The sequence below is a fragment of the Lichenostomus cassidix genome, chromosome 7 (genome assembly GCF_008360975.1).
Source record: "Lichenostomus cassidix isolate B80296 chromosome 7, HeHo_3.0, whole genome shotgun sequence".
NCBI lineage: Eukaryota > Metazoa > Chordata > Aves > Passeriformes > Meliphagidae > Lichenostomus > Lichenostomus cassidix.
Window position 1 is genome coordinate 4,669,186 of NC_139488.1, and position 20,139 is coordinate 4,689,324.

At 52.5% G+C, this 20,139-nt stretch overlaps 1 protein-coding gene across 3 annotated transcripts; it reads left to right on the forward strand.

Moving 5' to 3' along the window:
• Positions 1-782: 782 nt before the first annotated feature.
• LOC146434371 (aryl hydrocarbon receptor-like) lies at positions 783-18,066 on the forward strand. 3 transcript variants are annotated; one of them, XM_085065874.1, is made up of 11 exons: positions 783-922; positions 998-1,185; positions 10,372-10,478; positions 13,585-13,674; positions 13,756-13,879; positions 14,125-14,255; positions 14,864-15,066; positions 15,153-15,262; positions 15,536-15,677; positions 16,044-17,607; positions 17,724-18,066. In XM_085065874.1, the coding sequence occupies exons 1-11, from the start codon at positions 882-884 to the stop codon at positions 17,877-17,879; spliced, it is 2,856 nt and encodes a 951-aa protein (XP_084922000.1). In that variant the 5' UTR covers positions 783-881; the 3' UTR covers positions 17,880-18,066. The 3 variants fall into 3 exon arrangements, with proteins under 3 accessions (XP_084922000.1, XP_084922001.1, XP_084922003.1); XM_085065875.1 differs by having other exon boundaries at positions 13,756-13,861; XM_085065877.1 differs by lacking the exons at positions 783-922; positions 998-1,185 and having other exon boundaries at positions 10,435-10,478; positions 13,760-13,879.
• Positions 18,067-20,139: the final 2,073 nt, after the last annotated feature.

The window sequence follows — 20,139 nt, forward strand, 5'->3', positions numbered from 1 at the left end:
GTGTAAATTTCAATGGTGTTCTGCTAGTCCTCTTGTCTTCTCGGTGTCTTGCACCGAGAGTATAGTGTAGCTGGGGGAAAACAGTCCAGCAAACACCAGGTCCATGGGGTTTATATTATGCTGAGGCCATGTCGGAACATCTCCTCTCTCCCCCCTGGGACAGGGGGCTTTGCGTTGGATAATGTAATGTTGTGGCTCACAGGACACTTGGGGACCCTTGACACCTTCTGAGGTGTTGCAGCTGTCTCCAAGTGACCGTAGTTGAATTCATTATGGCACAGCACTCGAGTTGGCTACCTTAATCTCACGTGTGAATGTCTCCCAGCTTCGGAACGGAGCTTTCCCAGCGGAGCCATTATGTGAGGGAGGACATTGGCACCATAAACTTGACCCACCTGGCTGATTTGCCTCTTATTAGCCTCTTCCCTTATCTGCAAGCCCAGTTTGCAGCCTCAGGTGTGCGTGCCCTTCTGCACCTGGGAGGGAGGCCGCTCTTTGCAGAGCACCAGGTGGCTTGTTCGAGCCATTAGCACCCACAGTCCAGTCCCCTCCTCCCCACCCGCACCCTCCTCACGCCCCAAATCCCCCTGCATCCCGCCGCACATCCTTCATCACCCCCTGCTCCTTCCGCTCCCCTTTCCCACCCCAAATCCCCTTCACCGCCTCATTAACCCCCTCCCACCTCTCCTCAACCCCACTCCCCCTCCAGCCCCCAAATCCGTTCTCAGCTCCCTCCCACGCCAATCCCTCGCCGCCCCCCTCCGCTCCCAAATCCCCCTCACCGAGGGCGGGCCGCTCCCTCTCCCGCCGCCCTTCCCACTCCCACCCGCGCTGCCTGTCTCCCCCTGAGGGAGCGCGGCTCGGGCGCTGCCAGCCCGGCCATGTACGCGGGGCGCAGGCGGAGGAAGCCGGTGCCGCGGGCGTGAGTGAGGGCGAGGGGGCTGGAGAAGGGACGAGGGGGTTCCCTTTCCCTGCTTAACTCGGCTGTGCCCGGCAGGACGCGGCCGGGCCCGGCCGAAGGCGGCAGCTCCAACCCGTCCAAGCGGCACCGGGAGCGGCTGAACCGGGAGCTGGAGCGGCTGGCGGGGCTGCTGCCCTTCCCGCCCGAAGTGGTGGCCGGCCTGGACAAGCTCTCGGTGCTTCGCCTCAGCGCCGGCTTCCTGCGCGCCAGGAGCTTCTTCAGCGGTAAGGGATGGCTGGCTGGCTGGCTGGAAATTTGGTAGAAATTTTGTGGAATTCCGCCCCGAATCTTGTGTTTCCCTCCGCCAGTTTTGACAGGTTTTCCCCCCCGCTGCTTGAATTTTGGGGGTTCCTCACGCTCGAATGTTTGTGTCTCTAAGAGCGTCGATTTTTGTTGTTTGTTTGTTTGTTTTTTCCCTTGAAATTGATTCATTCCTTCCGCCTCGAATTTTGTGGGATTTTCCCTCTCCCCCTCGAATTTTGCTGGGTTTTTTTTTTCCCCTTGAATTTTGGGTTTGGTGTCTTTTCCCTCACCTCGAATTTTGGGGCTTCCTCCCACCCGTATTTTATTTTTCCCCACCTCAAATTTTGGTGGGTTTTACCCTTCGAATTTTGTGTTTTTCCCGTCTGGAATCTTGCCGTGTCCCCGTGGAATTTTGTTTTCCCCTCCCCGCGAGTATTAGTTCTTTATCTCCCCCTCCCAGCGAGAATTTCATCTCCTACCCTCCAGAATTTTGGTTTCTTTTCTAGAATTGATTTTTCCCCTCTTTCTGACCCACCTTTCCTCGCTGTGCCGTCTCCAGCCGCCAGGCAAAGGCTGTGTCCAGCACTCCCTTGGGATCGGAGGGATGTGGAGAGATGAAGTGCATTTTGGTTGTGGGTTCCGCTGAAAAAGAAAATTCCGATTTTATGTGAGAGGGAGAAGAAGAGCTTTGTGCTGCCCGGTTGGGAAGCTTCCCCATGGAAGTGACTTTTTTTTCCCCTTCTCTTTAGCTAGACTCGATGTGCTGGCAGCGAGCAATAATTCCCTGTGATGTGCTTACAGTTTTTTTGGGAACCTTTTATTTTTGGGAACTATTCCGCTGCACTGTAATTGTAATTAAGAGAAGCCCTCAGGAGGGCGTTGAGGCATCCCTGGGTTTTCCTGGTGGAGTAGCAGTGGCTCCAAAAAGCTGCATTTTCGGGCCACAGAAACACCACAGTTTCTCTTTAAATATATTAAATGCCTTTTTTTTTTTTTTTACCCCCTCCTGTTCCACTGTCTTTTTACCCTGCTTAAAGGATTGGCAAGTGGGTGAGCTGGAAAAGGAGGGGCCCGGAGAGCTGTTTGCCTTGCAGCACCAGGTCACTAGGAAATTTGCTGTTCTGAGATTGTCTCGTTTGGTTGTTTTTTTCCCCCCACCCCCGTCATTCCATCTGGTTTAATTTCATGGCACCGATTTCCCGACTGTCTGAGGCTATGGGATGGATGGTGCCCACCTCTCTGGGCTTTGAGGCAGGTCGCAGTAATTCAGGTGTGGCAGGGAAGGAGGAAAGTTTCATCCTTTTAGATGTAAATAGCGATTGCAGATCGAGTTCAGTCGTTCCCGATGCTTTGGAAGAAAATAACAATTAAAAAAGAACCCTTAAGTAGGGCTCTGGGCAAGCTCATCAACAAAACCATTGATTTTAAGTGACTGTTTATTTATTTATCATCTCTGCTTGAGCACTCCCTGGAAGAAGATCAAGGGAAAGCAAGGATAAAAACTGGGATGTGCTGCCATGGATCGTGAGGAGAAACAGCTGGAGCAGGTCTCAGGTGTTGCCCATGATCGGTGACAGCAATTCACTCAGCAGGTTTATGCCAGCCTTTCCCCAGCCGGAATAAATAAATAATTATTGATTAATTATTAATAGTTTTAATTTTATTTCAGCATTTTGGTTTATGTATTGCTAAAATGTGGGGAAGTTTCTATGGGCTTAAAGGTCTTTGATTTTTAAAAAGACACGTTTTTCCTTGAGGATTTTTCTGCTTTACAAGGCTCGAAGTGAAGCTGTCCCTGCTGCCTGTCTGGGGGCACAATTAAGGGCTGCAGATCGGTGACAGGAATCAGAGGATTTAAGGCTGCTCGGTGTTCTGCTGTTTAATCTTTGGAGTGGTTTAGAGATCATCCAACGCTGTCTTTGCCAAGCAGGGTTATTTACCCAAACTAACCCTTCCTCAGGCCGGTGTGCTGGGTTGGTGTCTCTGCTGTGACTCTGCTGCCACCCTGATGCCGGGTGGTGGCTTTCTGCAGGTCTTTGGAAGAGCAAAGGACAAGAGCATCCGTGTGTGTTTGTCTGCTGATTCCACTCCATTTTTTTCTGCTCAAATCGCTCCAGTTTAACAAGGCAGGAAGCAGCTCAGTGCCAGGTGTTTGCCACATGTGTTCAGCATCTCTGGGGAAGGAGGGATCTTAGCTAAGATCTCCTCATCCTTGGTGAGGTGGAAGAGGCCTGTTTTGTGATGGAGCAGCACTGCTGTACTCTGTGAGATTCCCAGGTGCCTTTCCCTTGCCCCATTGCTTGATTTTGCAATCCTAAATTGACACAAGTGCTTTCTGCCTGTGGGAACACTGCTTACCATGAAAGAGGTGAGCTTAGGAGGGGGAGCAGGATCAAGGCAGGGATGGAGACATTGGGACAGGTGTCCTGCCAGGGAGCAGGATATCCAGCCCATCCCACATCCCATCCTGCTGGAGGAGCAGCACTGACCAGAACCCAACACCTGGACCAGGAGGACCAGAAGGAGCTGAGGCTGGCTTCCAAACTGAGGGTCCTATTCAAACACAAGTGTCAGTTGGTTAAATGCTCCTCCTTTCCCATTCAGATCTCTTCCCCTACAGCAGTCCTCCCAAATGTCTTATTCCTTTTCCCCCTTGGTGAACAAATATTTTTTAATTCTAATTTGCCACCTTGACATTCCTCCCTGCTCTGCTGGGGGCTCTTTTAGCACATGGGGTTCGGCAGAGGTGGCACTGTGCTGCAGGGCACCTCCCTGTCCCCTAGGCGATGTCGTGCTGCTGGTGGCCGTGCCACCACTGCCCCGGGGTGTGCTCAGCAGGTCACACCAGCTGTGTGCCAGCAGCTTATCCCGGTGGTGCCTGGCAGGGCTGCTCCCCTCTAATCCCTCCCCGTTCCTCCCCTTGGAGTGAGGACCCAGCAAACACTGCTGGCTGGGGAGGAGGGGTCCCTGTCTCTTCTGCCTCCCTCACCTTCTGGAAAAGGAGAGAACAGGGAAGATGCTCCAGGGGAAGGCTTGCTGTCTTGCTCTGTATGGGGATTTCTTATGGAAAAAGGAAGATGCCTCAAAGGCACCTTGTCATGGAGCTGTCGGGTACCATCTGTGTAGCTTGGGCCACTTAAACTCCTGGTGGGAGGTCAATTGGCAGATGTCACAACGGCCAAGGGCTCACTTTGGAGAAGTGTCTCTTGCAGTTTGTCCCTGCAGCGTGCTTGGAAGGCCATCCATGCTGTGCTTTCCATCCTACAGCCAGCCTGGCACTTCTGGTGTGTGAAAGTAGCTCCTGCTGAGCACTTGCTTACCCCTGGGGGCCTGCTGGGTGTCCCCATGCCACTCTGTGTCTGTCACAGACCTATGCCTGATGTTCAGTGATTGACCTGTGGGATTTCTCTTGATGCTCTGAATCAAGTCTAGGGTTTATGAGCTGTAGGAAAAGGTCATGGCAGAGTGCCAGGAACTGCACGTTTGAACCCCGCAGCAATGGGCTAACCCTGCCTTGAAGTGGGAATCCTTGGAGATGCAGATCTATCCTGCCTGGATCTCTGGGCTTGCCAGCAGCCTCTGGGCAGCTCAGGTGCATCACTGGTTGGGAGGAGAGGAGGGAAACACCCTGGCATGTGTTGTGGCCTTGGAAACTTTTGGCTCCAGATGGACTGTTTGCTGCACAGTCTGTGACTGTGGATCAGAGAGTTGTTCTGGGCTCTGTGTGGGTTTGGGCTCTGCATGGGTCTGTTTTACATGGAAGCTTAAGGTGGTGTGTCCAAAACTTAAGCAGTTTGTCTCTCCCCTGTATCCTTTGAAAGGTAGTACTCCTGTGCATGTTGAGGGCTTGGGGATTTTCCCAGAGTCCTCTTAAAATCTAGATGGCGGCTGTAGGATTGATGTGCAGCCTCAGGGCTGAGCCTCACCCTTTGAACTCTGATATGGATCCAGATTGTTATTGCTGGAGCTGTGATGGCCCAAAAAGTGCTCCAGCTGCAGTCAGGTCAGGCTGGAAAAGCGCTTTTAATTATATAATTATTATAGACTGTATAACTGTGCCTTGAAAGCTCTGCTTAGGGATGAGGGCTTGAAACTGGATGTGTGGGACTAATGTTGCTCATCCTTTCAGGTGTCTACCCTCCCTCATGAGCTGTCTGACCAAGCATTGCAGAGCCAAAGTAGTGAAGCCTAAGGGCTGGTTTAAGGAAAATAAAGCCTGGTCCTGTGATCACCCTGCTCTCTTAATTGCCTAGGTAATGAGCTGGCCTCGGAGGAGCAATTTAAGCTGGAGAAGTCTTGTGACTTCGCTTAGGTAGGCAGTTTTCCTGCTGCGTGCTTTCCTTGCCAAGTGTTTTTCCCTGACTCTCAGGAGAGCAGCTAGGTAGGAAGCTGTTGGAGCTCCTTGGGGTTCACAGTGGGCTCCTGGTGGCTCCCTGCTTTGCTGCCTGCAAGCAAGGTGCCTCAAGGGTCGTTCAAAGGCAGGCATGGCAGCAGAGCTGGGAAGAAACTCCAGGGTGAGGCTGGGATATTTTGGGATGGGAAGATCGTTCCTGGCCTAGTGGAACGTGTCCCTGTCCACAGTAGGGGAGTGCAACCAGATGGTGTTCAAGGTTCCTTCCAACCCAAACCATTCTGTGATGGGCATGTAAAGCTCCTGAGGGATGAGCAGTGGGAGAGGGAGGGTTCAAACCACTCTTGATGCTGCCAGAAGGAGGGAAAGCCTGGCAGGTCCTTGTCATCTTTGTCCTTGTTTAAACTCCTGCATGTGCTTCTCCCTCTGAGACCCAAGTGACACAACCAAAAGCTACACATAGTCAAGGCCTCCTTGCTTCTAAAAGTGCAATGAGATCTTTTAAGAGGCTATCCATTATTAATCATGAGTGTTCTTGGAAGGTGGTGTATCCACACCATTCAGGCAGGGATAAATAATTCATCTATTTAATGAAATTTTTGCCAACAGGGAGCTGTGGCAGCTCTGAAGTTAAGTAAAACCGTAGTATCCATTATGAATTAACAAATGGGAAGTCAGGAAGTATTTGCCAGTGGCTGGAAAATGGGCTTTGTGCAGTGCTGATGAGAACCCAACTGATGGTTCAGCAAGGCAGGGAAAAGATGGCTCCATGGTCTGGTGTCAGCAAATCTGTGCCCACTTTCTTTGTCATTTCCATGATGTTTTCTAAATTTCCAATATTTTCTCTCTTACTAGCAATAAAATGCAGGAAAAAACCCCAATTTTGAGGGGGTTATTTGATGTGAGGGGGGTGTACCAAGTAGCAGAGCATGGAGAAGCTGGAGAGATGGGTGGGAAAAGAAGATCTGGAGATCCACTCGTGGGAGTAGAGAGTTTACTGTGAGGTAAGACCAGCTCTTCAGGGGATTGGCACAAATGACAGAAAGAGAGAGATGGATAAAAGGCAGTTTTATTAATAAATCAATCAATCCTTCCCCCAGAGTGGCTGATATGTGCTGGAGTGTTTGGCTGCAGGGAGCAAAATCCTGTTACCAAAATCCTTCTTTCTCCTCTCTCCAAGACCTGCTCAGACTGACAGTGGCCATGCAGATGGCCCTGCCCTTGCCTGTGGTTCTTGAAGAGCCAGGAAACAGTTTGGTTTCCTTCTCCTGCATCAACACCTGGAGCAGGTTTGGGATCTAGTGGTCTTGTTTTCCTCCTTCACAGTGAGCAGCTGATGTGAAACTCTGCTCCCACTGGGAGCTTTTGCCCTGTAGAGAGAAGGGGGCTGGGAGATATCCTCTCAAAAATGTTAATTCCTGCTTGGTGGTGCAGAGATTTCCCAGGTCTGCAAAGCGCTGGCAGGTTCAGGAGTTCACTGGCTAACCTGGTAGGCAGCAAGGTGTCCCTGCAGCACCACGTGAAACAGCTTCCCAGGCTGGGTGCCGGGGGAAGCACCTGGAGGTGGAGGGAGGAAACCCACCCCTGATGGCCCCTCCTGGCGACAGCAGAGAGGATGAGCACCTTGTGGGAGGATGACATGGGGCAGGGAGCATCCTCCTCCTGTGGGGAGGCAGGTGTGGCCAGGGAGTTTGTTCCCCAGAGATGGGAGAGGTTTTCTTCCTCCCAGCTAAAAGGCTTTTTGTGGCCAAATAGCCTGCAGGGCCTGGCAGGAGCTGTTTCTTGGAAGAAATAGCAGGAAAGTCGTGCAAGCCTTGCTGCTCTCAGGTGACCACCTTCTCTCCCCACTTTTCTCCTTCCAACAACAAAGGTGAGGCTGGTAGCCAGAGGGAGAGAGCCCAGGGAAAGCTACTTCTCTCCTTTTATTCCCCCCTCTTTTTTCCTGTTCCCAGTTATGCAGCGAGGGCAAAGGCTGCACCTGCTCTTGCTGCCCTGGGTGGAGGTGAGTGCTGTGCTGGGAGGAGGGCAAGTGCTGGAAGCGTAACCCACCTTTCCCGACACCGAGCTCCGGGCGGGATGCGGGATACGCGCGGCAGGGAGGATGCGGCGGTTCCCCGGCTCATTCTGCTCCATCAGCCTGATGTGCTGTGACAGTTCTGCTGAGTTGCTGACCCCAGGGGCTGCACGGGGCTATTTATGGACAGACAAAGCTGGGGGACACCAGGCAGGATGCCAGCCTGGCGTGGCTGCAGCCAAGAGCCTGTCATCTTTGGGGATCCTTGGGTGACTCGGGTGGAAAAGGTGCCCTTTGGTGAAGTTCATGGGGAAACCTCCATGGGAATTCTGATTTATCCCTCATGCCGCATTGGTTGGATCCTGTTTGGTGGCAGACATCCTCATGGAGGACAGCAGGCCATCCTTTGCTACTGTGTTTCCTCTGACTCCACAGCCCCGATGCTGATAGCAAAGCCCATTTATAGGCAGCAGTTGGGACCAAGATTCCCTTTTGCAGGGGCAATATCAAGCTACTAAACCAGTCCCCTGAGTAGAGGGAAGCACCTTTAGCTGCTCTCCTGTCAGCCAGGTTTATTTTTATCTCTCACCTCCAGCACAGTGGGCTGGGAGCTCACAGAGGAGGACTGGAGACGGTTAATAATTCATAGCTCCTACATTTTTCTCCAAGCAATTGGAAAAGCAAGTTGCTGGAAGGGTGCTGGCACAAACCTGCTCCATCCACACCCCAGGGCCCTGCCTGGGTGTTGTGGCTACTCTCATGCTGCTCTGCCTGATGTGATGTCCTGTCTCTCTCCAAGGTTTTGTGCAGGCTCCAACCTGGATTGAGGACCCTGGGTGGTCCCTTGGGGTGGGGGGAGAATGCACAGGCCCAGCTCCTTTGGGCCTGACCCACAGTTGTACAAACGTGCTGTAACCTCAATCCTGGTGTCAGCCCATCCCTGTCCAAACAGCTCCTGAAATAGTCCAGGCAGGCTGAGCTCAGAGAATTCCCCTGACTTCTCCGAAGCAGCAGGATTGCTGCTGTATTATGTGTTTTTCTCTGAATAGTGGAACTGGGATATGCTTTGCCTTTTATTGTGGAGCAGAGTCCATCTTTGGGATGCTCCTGTGCATGGTGGAAGAACTTTTTCCCCAAAGCCTGACTCTGGAACAGCTACATTTTGCAGCATCTGAGATACTTCAGTATCGGCTCCATGTGGATGGAGGAGCTGAGTTTCAGCAGCTGCTTTGGCAAAGCACAGGGTGAGCGAAGTGTTACAGAGCCTGGTTTTGTTTGTGTGCCGGTGGCTGTTGCCTTCTGACTTGCTGTCCACTTGCTTCCAGGGCCTGCTTGATGCTTCCATCACCTCTGAGCCTGGCAGCCCTGTGGCACATGTAGCACAGGGGCTGGGGAAGGCAGATCCAAGAGAGCTTGTGCTCCCTGTGTGCACTGGCAGGCTCCAGTGGTGCTGCAGCTGGTGCCTCACACCTTTCCTCCCAGATCCTGTGGGAGCAGCTGGTTTACCAGCGGCCAAATGCTGTCCTCTGTCCTCGTGGTGCTGCCAAGAGGCTTCCCGGCTTTCCTGCAAGCTCCTCTGTCATGCACAGGCTTGTTGTCATCTTACCCTTTAATTATTATCCAGACCAAAATATCCCCAGGATTTGTCCTCTTGGGGAGTGCAGAGCAAAATTTACAGGCGCATCTTCAGTTCAGCTGAGTGACAGATTTCCTCATGCGTATGGATTGTGCATCGACCACTATTAGATCGCGGGTGTCTGTGTTTGGATCCATGTGTTTTCCGTGTTGTTTTTCTCCCACTGTGAGCTGTGGCTTGCCTTAATTTGGTTGAATAAACCCACTGTGTTGTTGAACTGTAACGAGACATCGTTGACTGAGCTGTGTCCTTCAAAATGGTACGTTCCTTATCCTGGAAGAGTGGGATTTGCTGCAGTGCCTCCTGTGTAGGGCAGACTTATGCTGTTTTTGGCCAGCATTTGTCCAGGAAGGCCATGGTGTGGCCACAAGGCCAGGGCAGTGACTGTCCCCTGTGCTGGGCATTGATGAGGCCACACCTTGAATCCTGTGGTCAATCACAGCAGAGACCTTGAAGGGCAGGAGTGCGTCCAGAGAAGGGCAGGGTCTGGGCGTAAGTCTGATGAGGAACAGCTGAGGGAGCTGGGGAGGCTCAGTCTGGAGAAAAGAAGGCTCAGGGAGGACCTTCTCACTCTTCACAACTTCCTGACAGGAGGGGGTCAGGCTCTGCTCCCAGGGATCAAGGGACAGGACAAGAGGAAATGGCCTCAAGTTGTGGCAGGGCAGGTTTAGATTGGGTATTGAGAATAATTCTCCACCAAAAGGGCAGTCAGGTATTGGAACAGGCTGCCCAGGGCAGTGGTGGATTCAGTGTCCCTGGAAGTGTTTGGAAGACTTGCAGATGTGGCACTTGGAGATGTGGTTTGGTGGTGGGCTTGGCAGTGCTGGGGGAAGAGTTGGGCTCAATCCTGGCAGTTTTTTCCAACTTCAAGAATGCCATATTTCTACGATTCTGATGCCTACCTGGCTTTAACTCCTTTTTACTTGTAGGTTGTTAAAAGGTGGGGAAAAAAACAAACAAAAAAAAAAACCCCAGACCAAAACAGTTGAGGGGTGGGAAAACATCCTGTGAAAATCAACTCTTCTGAGGGGCAAAGCAAAGGGCTGTGACTGCGTGGTGGCTTCCCCTGGCACAGCATGGTCCAGCTGTGCAGCATTCCAGCTGTTGTGGCAGTGGCTTGTGTGTGTTCCTGCAGCACTGATGTCTCTTCCCTTTCCTTGGTGCAGTTGCTCTGAAGAATCCTGGTGCCAAAGAAGCCCAGAGGGATGGAGATTGTGGCACTGGACCAGCTCCAGGCTCGGCAGCTGTGCCAGAGGGTGAGCTGCTCCTACAGGTTAGTGCTCCTCACAATTGCCTTTGAGGGATCTTCCTCTTGTCCCTCTTCCAGCTCCTTGGAGTTTTTACCCTAAAACCAGGCTGTTCTGTTACTGATGGCAGGTGATTTGTGATTTTATGTGGTGTAGCTCACTGTGCTTCTGACTGGGCAGAGGTTTAAGACCTCCAAAGGTCCCTGGGGCAGAAACTGTGCTGCTTCTTTCCTGCTTTTCCCATTATTCCTGGAAAAAAATAACCATTTGTAAATATCCATATGTAAGGAACGTCTTGCTGTATTTCTGAGCATGGAGATTCATTTATTCTGCTTTTCCACCCTCATGTGTAAATGTGGTAGAGGTGTAACATGGGAACCAAACAGAGCAAGGTGTTCGAGTGAGGTTTTCAGCAGGGGCATGCTGATCCTGACTCGAGGGTACTGTCCAAACACTGGTGAAAACAGGGAAGAAAATGTCCAGGGAGTCTCCCCTGATTTTGAGGTGGTGATGTGTGACACTGAGCACACAGATAGGTGCTGATGTGCCATATTCTCACCCCTTAAAGGGTAGATGGGTCTATCCCAGGCGCTCTGATTTTCCCAAGTGGGCTCCTTTGGTGATGCTGGAGACGAGACTGGAGCATGGTTGTCTGAGTCTGCAGCTCCCATGGTTTATTCAGTGATGCCAGGAGGTCACCTTCTGTCCCCAAACTGTTGTGCAGTGAATAGGGAGAGGTCATGCTCTGGCAGCATGAGGTCCTGCAAGGACACAGCTCTGCTGTCCCTGCCTGGCAGGCTGCAGCACTGTCCTGTCCCCTGCCTGGCACCTGGGTGCAGGCTGTGGCATTGTCCCCTGCCTGCCTGGCTGTCCTCCAGCACGGACTGAGCGTGCTGGGCAGCCCCAGCTCCTGTCCAAACGCTCACTCAGCATGAAGTGTAATTACTGTCCTGCCTGGGAGCGGAGGATCTCTGTGAGAGAAGTGCTAAAGTCAGGCTGGGTGGGTAATAACCAAAACCTGAGGATTTTCCTTCAGGATGTAACAAAACTTTTCAGGGCTTTCTGGGGGTTGATGTCCTCATCACCAACTCCTCCCATAGTTGGGTGTCATCCTTTTAGAGGTCCCAAAATGGATGTTAAAAGCTCTGGGTGTAGGTTTGGCTCTCCCAGGGGTCCATCTGTGTGACCCTGGATGTGGCAGGAGCTCAGCATCCACCTCTGTGCCCCAAGCAAACATTCCTGCATACTTACAAACCTACTTCCACCTGGTCTGTCACCCCTGATGGCCAAACTTCCCTTGTCTCTTGGTCCACTGTGATTCTTCCCCTCTCCTCCTCTGCAGCTGCTCAAAGGGTTAAAGTGCATTTGGCAGCACTAATTAACCTCTGCAGCAGATTCCCACACACTGAGATCAACCCCAGTAAATAGAGAGAGCATTTGTGCCTGGAATAAAGGGAAGGAGAGGGGGGAGAAACACTGACCTGGACAATGAAACAGGAGTTGGCAGCAACAATAGCTGGACTTGGCTGAGACTACATGCCAGACCCTAATTAATCCTGATGTCTATACATTATGAAGTGGGGGAAGCAGGCCAGGGCTGGCTACCGTGGCTTCCCTGCCAGGTTAGTGGTACAGGATGGTTTTGGCTCTGAAAAGCCCTAGGGCCCACACTGCAGGAGCCCTGCCTTCCAGAGGGGTCCTGCTTCGTGCTGCCAGAGTGTCCCCATGGGATCTGTTGTCCTTAGGGAGGGGTGGCCATGTGGTGGTATCAGGGCAGTGAAAGCCCTTCAGCTTCTGGGAAGATAAACCAATGATTTTCGTGGCTTTTCACTGTCTGTGCTCTTGGTCTTGAATGTGCCTATTGGGTGACTCTCAGGATTTTCAGCGTTGGGGAAACTGAGTCACAGAGTGACGCCTGCCAGCTGGGCTCAGGGAATATTGCTGTGGGCCTGCTCTCATCCCTGGCAGGAGAATAACAAAGTTTCCAAGACCTGGGCTCTTGCAAAGGTTGGTGCTGTGCCTGCAGCACCTGAGGATGCTTCCCTGGATCCTGTCAGTGCCTGTGTCAGCAGTGTTCCTCTGCCTGTCAGCTCCTGCCTGGCACCAGATAGCAGGGATGCAAAGCCAAGGATCCTGGAAAGTAGCTGCACTCCCAGACTAGTAGGGAAGCTGCTCTGCCCCTTTGGTCTTCTCCAGGTGTAAAGGACACTATCAGCCAGTGCCCTGGTTCCTTCTCCTGTGTCCTGGCCTGCCAGCTTTGGGGCTTTTAGCTCTGGGAAACCACCCTAATTACTTCCCACATTTATTAAACTGGTAGGAATGAGCCCCTCTTGAGGAAGAGAGGGGCTCTGATCAGTTTAGCTGCTTCCTGCCAGGAAACCCAGTGCTCCCTTGAATATTGACTTTGTAATCCTGGAGCTTGAGGAGTGGATGGAAGGGCCAGTGAACTGTAAAATATGTAAGTGTGTAACATTAAAAATGCATTGGAAACTTCAGATTGATTGCTGCATTTGCTGTTCTCTGTGGGGAGGGCTTGGGGCTTCAAGCCCACGTGGGCAAAGCACCTTTGGGTATTTATTTTGTGAAAACAGAGCACAGCATTCAGCCCGAACAAGGTAGTGCTCTGGAGGAAGTAGTCTTGGAAGGATTCTACAACCTAAATGATTCTGTGATTTATTGGTTGAAAGGAAGAGGTACTGTGGGGTCACCTAGGGATGGTGACCACACCATAGTCCTTCTCCAGGCCACTCCTCTGGCAGCTGGGAAAGCCACACACAGCTGCCAAGGCTCTCAAGGCTGTTGGAAAGGCTCATTTCCACCAGAATGGGCCAGTTCCTGATGGTGTCCACTTTCATTCTGCAAGCAGTTTGGAGGTTTTTATTTGCTCCCTGCATAGGATGAGTATAAATGTCCAAAGCTGAGTCTCAGTGAATGCTCCCAGGATGGAAGCACAGTTTTCCATCAGTTTGGATTAGGATATTCCCGGGCAGCTGTATGGAAGAGCTGCATGACCTCAGAGAGAGCATCTGTGGTGGCTCAGCTGCCTGCTGGCTGAGCCAGCCAGGCTTTGGGTGACCAGTGTCCTGCTGGGAAAGTGATGTGAGCATGGCATGGCTGATCTTTCTCTCACAGGCACTCAATGGCTTCGTGCTGGTGGTGACATCAGAAGGGCTGATATTTTACTCCTCGCATACGATCCAGGACTATCTGGGATTTCATCAGGTTGGTGGGACTCTGACTTGCTGCGAAGAGTTGATTTTTCCTTGGTGGTGGAGAATAGCCCAGGTTGTGCTTCCCCTCTAGACAGATGTCATGCACCAGAGTGTCTTCGAGCTGATCCACACAGAGGACCAGCCGGAATTCAGGCGCAACCTCCACTGGGCCCTCAGCCCACCGCACGCTCCCGAGGGTGAGCCTTCTCCAGAAGGTAAAGGCAGGCTGGCATCCTGGGTGGCATGAGGTGTGTAGCTCCCCAGGGATGCTGGGAGCCCAGCTCCCTGTCACCACTTGCATCCATGTGGCTCAGGCCATGGCTTCATCTGAATGTTGTGGCTTTTCCCCATTTTCTATTGCTGTGCTCTGCCAAGTGCTGCAATGCCCCGTGCTGGGATCCTCCAGCCCTCACTGGGATGAGTCCTTGCTTGATCCTCTCTCAGTCCCTCTCTTCCACAGTGGGGAAGAGTCTTGGCTCTTCTGCTGTCATCTACAAGCCAGATCAGCTGCCCCCAGAAAACTCCTCCTTCCTGGAAAGGAGCTTTGTGTGCCGCTTTCGCTGCCTCCTGGATAATTCCTCTGGTTTCCTGGTGAGTACAGACCCTCCACAGCAGGAGAGGGGCAGGCTCACCACAGGGCTTCATGCCACCACTGAAACAAGTTGGCTTTGAAAGACCCAGCGCTCCTTTCTGGCAAGTGCAGCACCTGCCTGTCTCAACAAGACCTTCCCTGTTTTTATAGGTTTGTCCTGTACCTACAGCCTCTCCATGTGGGTTTTTCCTCTCCTCTCAGAAATACTGAATCTCGAATAAAAGTGCTTTCCCCCTGTGTGTTTTGCTTTGGTTTTCTGTTAAAAGCATGTCTTAAGATCAAGTAGGTGTGTTCATGCCTCCTACCCTCTGCACTGGAGAGCACAGGGTGCCCAGAGAAGCTGTGGCTGCCCCTGCATCCCTGGAAGTGTTCCAGGCCAGGTTGGATGGGGCTTGGAGCAACCTGGGACAGTGGAAGGTGTCCCTGCCCATGGCAGGGGGATTGAAACAAGATGATCCTTAAGGTCTTTCCAAACCATTCTGTGGTTTGATTATTCTATTTACACCAACTCTGCAGACAGACACCTTGCTTTCTGTGCAGCTCTTCTCCTTTTCTTCCTTCTCCATCCACTTTTCTGCATGATACTGAGCTTTTGTCATCTTCGCAGGCTTTAAACCTTCAAGGCAGGCTCAAATTCCTTCACGGGCAGAACAAAAGGTCTGAAGATGGCTCTGCACTGCCACCCCAGCTCGCTCTGTTCGCCATCTCCACACCCTTGCAGCCCCCATCCATCCTGCAGATCCGAACCAAGAACATGATCTTCAGGACTAAGCACAAGCTGGACTTCACCCCCTTGGCGTGTGATGCCAAGTAAGCCACAGAGCTTCCAGAGCTCCATTGCAGGCATCCCTCCCTGGCCCTGTCTCTGATCTGGGTGTGCTCTCTGTCTCTCACAGGGGGAAGATTGTTCTGGGCTACACCGAGGCAGAGCTGCGGATGTGTGGCACTGGGTACCAGTTTGTCCATGCTGCCGACATGCTGTACTGTGCTGAGAACCACGTCAGGAGTAAGAGTCCCCTCCCTGGTCGCTTGTGTCCCCCTCTAGGGCTGATGAATGGGCTGGAATTAGAGGCAGCTCTGTTGGCTGCTCTGTCAAGCCCAGTGACTCTTTCCCCATAGAATGCTTTGCTGTGCTGCTCCTGTCACTGCAGGGAGCTTAGCGTGGGTGGAGTATAGCGAGGGGCATTAGCTAGATGTTGTCCCCAGTGTGTGCCAGCCATGTCCCCGGCTGGAAAGGGCACTGGGCCATGGTGACAGCCCTCATGCTTCCTCTTGGCAGTGATGAAGACGGGGGAGAGCGGGCTGACGGTGTTCCGGCTGCTGACCAAGGAGAACCGCTGGAAGTGGGTGCAGGCCAACGCGCGGCTCGTCTACAAGAACGGCAAACCCGAGTACATCGTGGTCACACAGAGACCTCTCGTGTATGTGCCTGGCCTGGGGTGGGGACAGCCTGGCTTTCTGCATCGCTCTGGGATGGCCCGAGCAGGGCAGGATGTTGGATTTGTCACTGCTGCTTGTGCCTTTTAAAGGAGCAGCTGTGGGATACTGTTCTTGATGCTGGTCAGCCACATTCCCCTCTGCAAGGCCACCCCACGAGTGCGGGGTGATGCTTGGTTATGCTGTGGATGTTTGTTTTACACGTGTGTTTTTGATGTGGATACATGCTGTGTAGCCCCATGTAGCAAAGGGGCTTTGGCTTGCAGGGATCAGAATTCCCCATTGCAGAAGCACTTTGTGGGGTGGGTTTGTGCACGTGTCAGCCACAGTCTCCTCTTCCTGCCCTGCAGAGATGAAGAAGGAGGAGAGCACCTTCGGAAGCGGTCCATGCATCTTCCCTTTACCTTTGCTACAGGAGAGGCGCTCTTGTACCAAAGCACTCACCCTGTCCCAGGCTTCCCTGGTCCTTTCCAGAGCAAAGGGAAACCCAGCAAGTCCAAGAAGCCCTCCTGCAGCCACGGAGGGCGCTCCCAGAAGAATGGCATTGACCCTAGTTCTCTGCTGGGCGCCGTGATGCGACAGGACAAGGCAGTGTATGCCTCCCACCCAGCTCCTGCTCCTAACCCTTCCTTCAGCAGCAGTTTCCAGCTCGGGGATGTGTCCTTGCCAGATGCAGGAGGGGATGCCTGGAGTATGGGCACTGCTCCCGTTTCTTCAGGGGGGAACAGCCTCAAAGAGGAGATGCTGGATTTGCAGCAGGAGGACCCTCTCTTGGTCACCCTGGACTCTCTCTCAATTAAGAGTGATGAGAGCTGTTCCAACAACGAGCTCTTCAGTGCTCTGGAGGGCCTGGGCTTGAATGCTGAGGACCTGGAGCTCCTGCTGCTGGATGAGAAAATGGTGATGGTTAACGTGGACCCAGACCAGTCCCCATCCCTGAATGACAGCCTGGCCAGCAACCAGATTCTCTCATACATCCACAGCCCTCCTGGGAGCGAGCACGAGGGAGGGCAGCAGGTCTGTCCCCTGCCAGCTGTGTCCCCAAGCCCACAGGGAGGCACTGCTCCATGCCACTCAGAGAACAAGGACTTGAGGTACCTGTCCAGCACTGCCCTGGGCCGACCCCTGGTCCCACTGTGGGAACAGCCCCTCCGTGCTGTGCCTGGGATGCTCCCAGAGCTGGCTGAGCAGGAAGAGCCATCCAGTGGCTCACAGTGGAGACCAGCTGGAGAGGAGACTCTGCTCCACTTCCAGCCAGTGCAGGGCAACCTGTGGGACAAGGCACCCAGCTCACCCTCAGGAGCCCCCTGCCCACAGGAGCCACCCAGGTCTCAGCAGCTGCAGAGTGGCTTCCCAGCTGAGCAGCCCCTCCAAGAGGATGCCCAGCAGTCCTTCTCTGTGCCCAGCCAGTGCCAGGAGCGCGTGGCACCGCCCAGCCAGCCGAAACACCATCCCTTGCTGATGAATGGGGTGTGTGGCCACAGCCCCAGCTCCCCTCCACACCTCCTCCCCAGCACCAGCCCCAGCCCATGGCAGGACTATGTTTCCCCTCTCCTGGGGTCTCCAGCTCAGCCTGGTTTTTATGGCATCAGCCAAGACTTGACCTTGCAGCACCAGGGTTGTTTGGGCCCCGGGCCCAACATGCCCCCACAGCACTTTAACCTGAACGGATTATGTACCATGGAAGCTGCAGGCACTGGGGGTTCCCAAGAAGATGTGGCTCCATACCCCAAGTTTTTTCCCCCTTCCTACCAGCTTATTTCCGAAAAGCAGCTGAGCCCTCTTCCGTCCGTGCCCCAGCGCCCTTTCCCCAGCTCAGCCTCAGGGTACTTTGGGAATATCAGCAGCCCTGTGGAGACTCTGAATTCCTATGGGACACACATCTCTGCACTGAGCCAGGAGGGCAAGCACAGGGTAAGGGCCTTTCTCCACTCTGAGCTTCAGTGTTTTCTGTGCTGGCAATCTGCCCAACCAGTGTTAACTAACCCCTGCAAAGTGCCTCACCACTGTTCTCTCTCTCTCTCTCCTAGCCCTACAGCGGCTGTGGTTTGCCCAGCTCTCCCATGGGACTGCCCCAAGACCACCCAGTGCTGGGGGGAAGCCTGGCACTGCTCTGCCAGCCTCAGCCCCGGGCAGAAGTGCTGCCAGATCACCCTCACACCTCCAGGGGGGACTTCTGTCTCTAGGGGAGACTGGATTGGACAAAGCAGGAAGGAGCTACCTTCAAGCTGCAGAAAACAAACTTTCCCCACTGCTGTGCACATCCTGCTGGTGCTGTCGATGTTGGTTGCTTTGGCTCTCCTGGGCGTTTTTGCCACTTTTTTCAATTTCCCACCATCCTGCTTGTTCCTGTGGAGGTGTCCCTGGCCTGGGGAGGGATTTCCCAGGAGCAAGCTGAGCTGTTGATGGCAGGTCAGCCCATGAGTGCAACCAAAGCTTCACCAAAGCTTTGCATTTACGTGCATGACCCAACATGGATACAAGACTGATGTGTTCTAAAAAAAGCCAGAACAGAATTTTGCCTCTGGGATTAAATTTCCTGCTATCCTGGCCAGGCATTTGTGGCTTTGGCCACGTGGTACAGATATTGCCTGTTTTATAAAGAAAATGAGCCCTGTTTTGTGTTCTTGTGTTGCTCTGGTCCTTCCCCACCCCAGCTTTCCCTGTGTCCCAGGTGTTCCCAGTGTTTGGGATCCAGGTTAGAACTCCTGTAGCAAACACCCTGGGCTTTGCTGTACTGTACATGCTGTGCCCAGATTGGCTGCTAAGCTGGTTTTCTCTGGGTGGTGGCCTCTGAGGTACCTTCTAACTTAAAGTGTCAACGTTTTCAGTTAAAGAAAAAAAAGAAAATGTCAGGAAAATCAAGAAAATAAGTATTGAGTATTGAGAAAGTGATATATTCCCACAGAAAAAACAAACCCTGCAGCCCATGTGTGTGTTCATAATATGAGTTAACAGATGTATTTTTATACCACTCCAGTGGAAGAAAAAACCAGCCTCTTACCATCCCAAAGCAGCATCCTGTGGAATAGGATGAAGAGGCTGTTCAAAAGATCAGAAACACAGTGACCCTTTAAGAAACCTGACAAAGCTCATCCCTCCCCCTGCTTGTCCAGCTTTGGCTTCATGTGAATGCCCATTGTTTTTGTTTCAATAAATGGTTTTGGAGCTCATCCCTGATGTCCCCCTTGCTGGTTGTGTCTCTCCCAATCCGGAGCATGTCAGGGTTTGGAGCCCAGGCCTTGCCACTGGTGACCTGGGACACAATGGGTTGGGTTGGAAGTGATCCTAAGGAGAGCTTGGGGCCTTTGGGACACAGACACTGTGCATCTGCCAGCTCCTGTCATGGATGTTTGAAAAGAACTGAGAAGTTTGACAGAGAAGGGTGAGTGTATAAAAAACCATGTACAATATTTGTATCTAATAAGTTACATAAAAATATATATTTTATTAGTATATAGTTGTATATAGACATATTGAAATATAACGTGTATGCATTTATAAAGTGGCTGTGTAATAGAAAATACCTTTTAAGATAAATTAGCTGATTCTTTCCCCCTGCACTGTTGTTTTTCAACCTGGAAATTAGAAAAAACACAGGTTTGTTTTTTCTGAATGCTGAATTTTCCAGCATTCCCACCCCAAACTGGCACCTGCTTTTCCTTCACAAAACAAGGCACTTCTATAACATTTCTCAATTTTTGATGGAGATAAGCTCGAGCATTTGATCTTTTATGGTTTCTGTGCCCTACTCTGCTTTTTCCTCCCTTTTCCTTCATAGGAGGTGGCTCTGGGCAGCACCAGCCGTGCCGAGGGGATGGAGGAACAGCACCAGAATATCCCTGTGGCTGCAGGTCAGTGGCTTCTAATTGAAACCCAGATGCTGAGCACAACCTGAACGCTGCCAGACCTCCTTAAGCCAGGTCCTGGATGTGTGGGCATCCACACCATGACCAGCTGCCCTGATGGGTTTCTCTTCTTCCTTACCCCATGTCTCCACAGCACCAAGAGCTTCCCAGCAGCCCAAGTGACCCCGGGAGGACTTCAGTCCTCCTGGCTGTGTCACCAGGGCGCTGTGTTTTAGTGGAGCTCAGCATGAATTTGCCTAGTGTTGTGTTTCTGTGAGGTCTGTGGAGCACAAGCCATGGTTTCTGTGGAGGGAGGTGCCCTCTGCTCCTAAAGTAGGCTGACACATCCATAATTCATGCCCATCCTCACGCCAGCTGCTGCCTGTCCTCCCCTGAGCCTCATGCCATTGATTTTTGACACACCGGGCTGGCCCAGGGAGCCTGGGTGGAGGAAAACTTCCTGCTGCAGCAAAGGAGAAGCCTCTGTTCATCATCCCAGCACCTGCAGCCTGCCCTGAGCTGTGATGGTAAAAATGGGGGGTTGGGCAGCTGTGCTGTTGGGCTGTGGTTTGCACATCTGGAGGGAGCACAGTCCCAC

What these genes read in the sequence shown, in the direction of transcription:
- LOC146434371 (XM_085065874.1), top strand. Translation starts at nt 882, where the DNA reads ATGTACGCGGGGCGCAGGCGGAGGAAGCCGGTGCCGCGGGC. An exon ending in ACTATCTGGGATTTCATCAG is followed by an intron (nt 13,675 to 13,755) that starts GTTGGTGGGACT and finishes CTTCCCCTCTAG; the next exon opens with ACAGATGTCATGCACCAGAG. An exon ending in GCCAGGAGGGCAAGCACAGG is followed by an intron (nt 17,608 to 17,723) that starts GTAAGGGCCTTT and finishes TCTCTCTCCTAG; the next exon opens with CCCTACAGCGGCTGTGGTTT.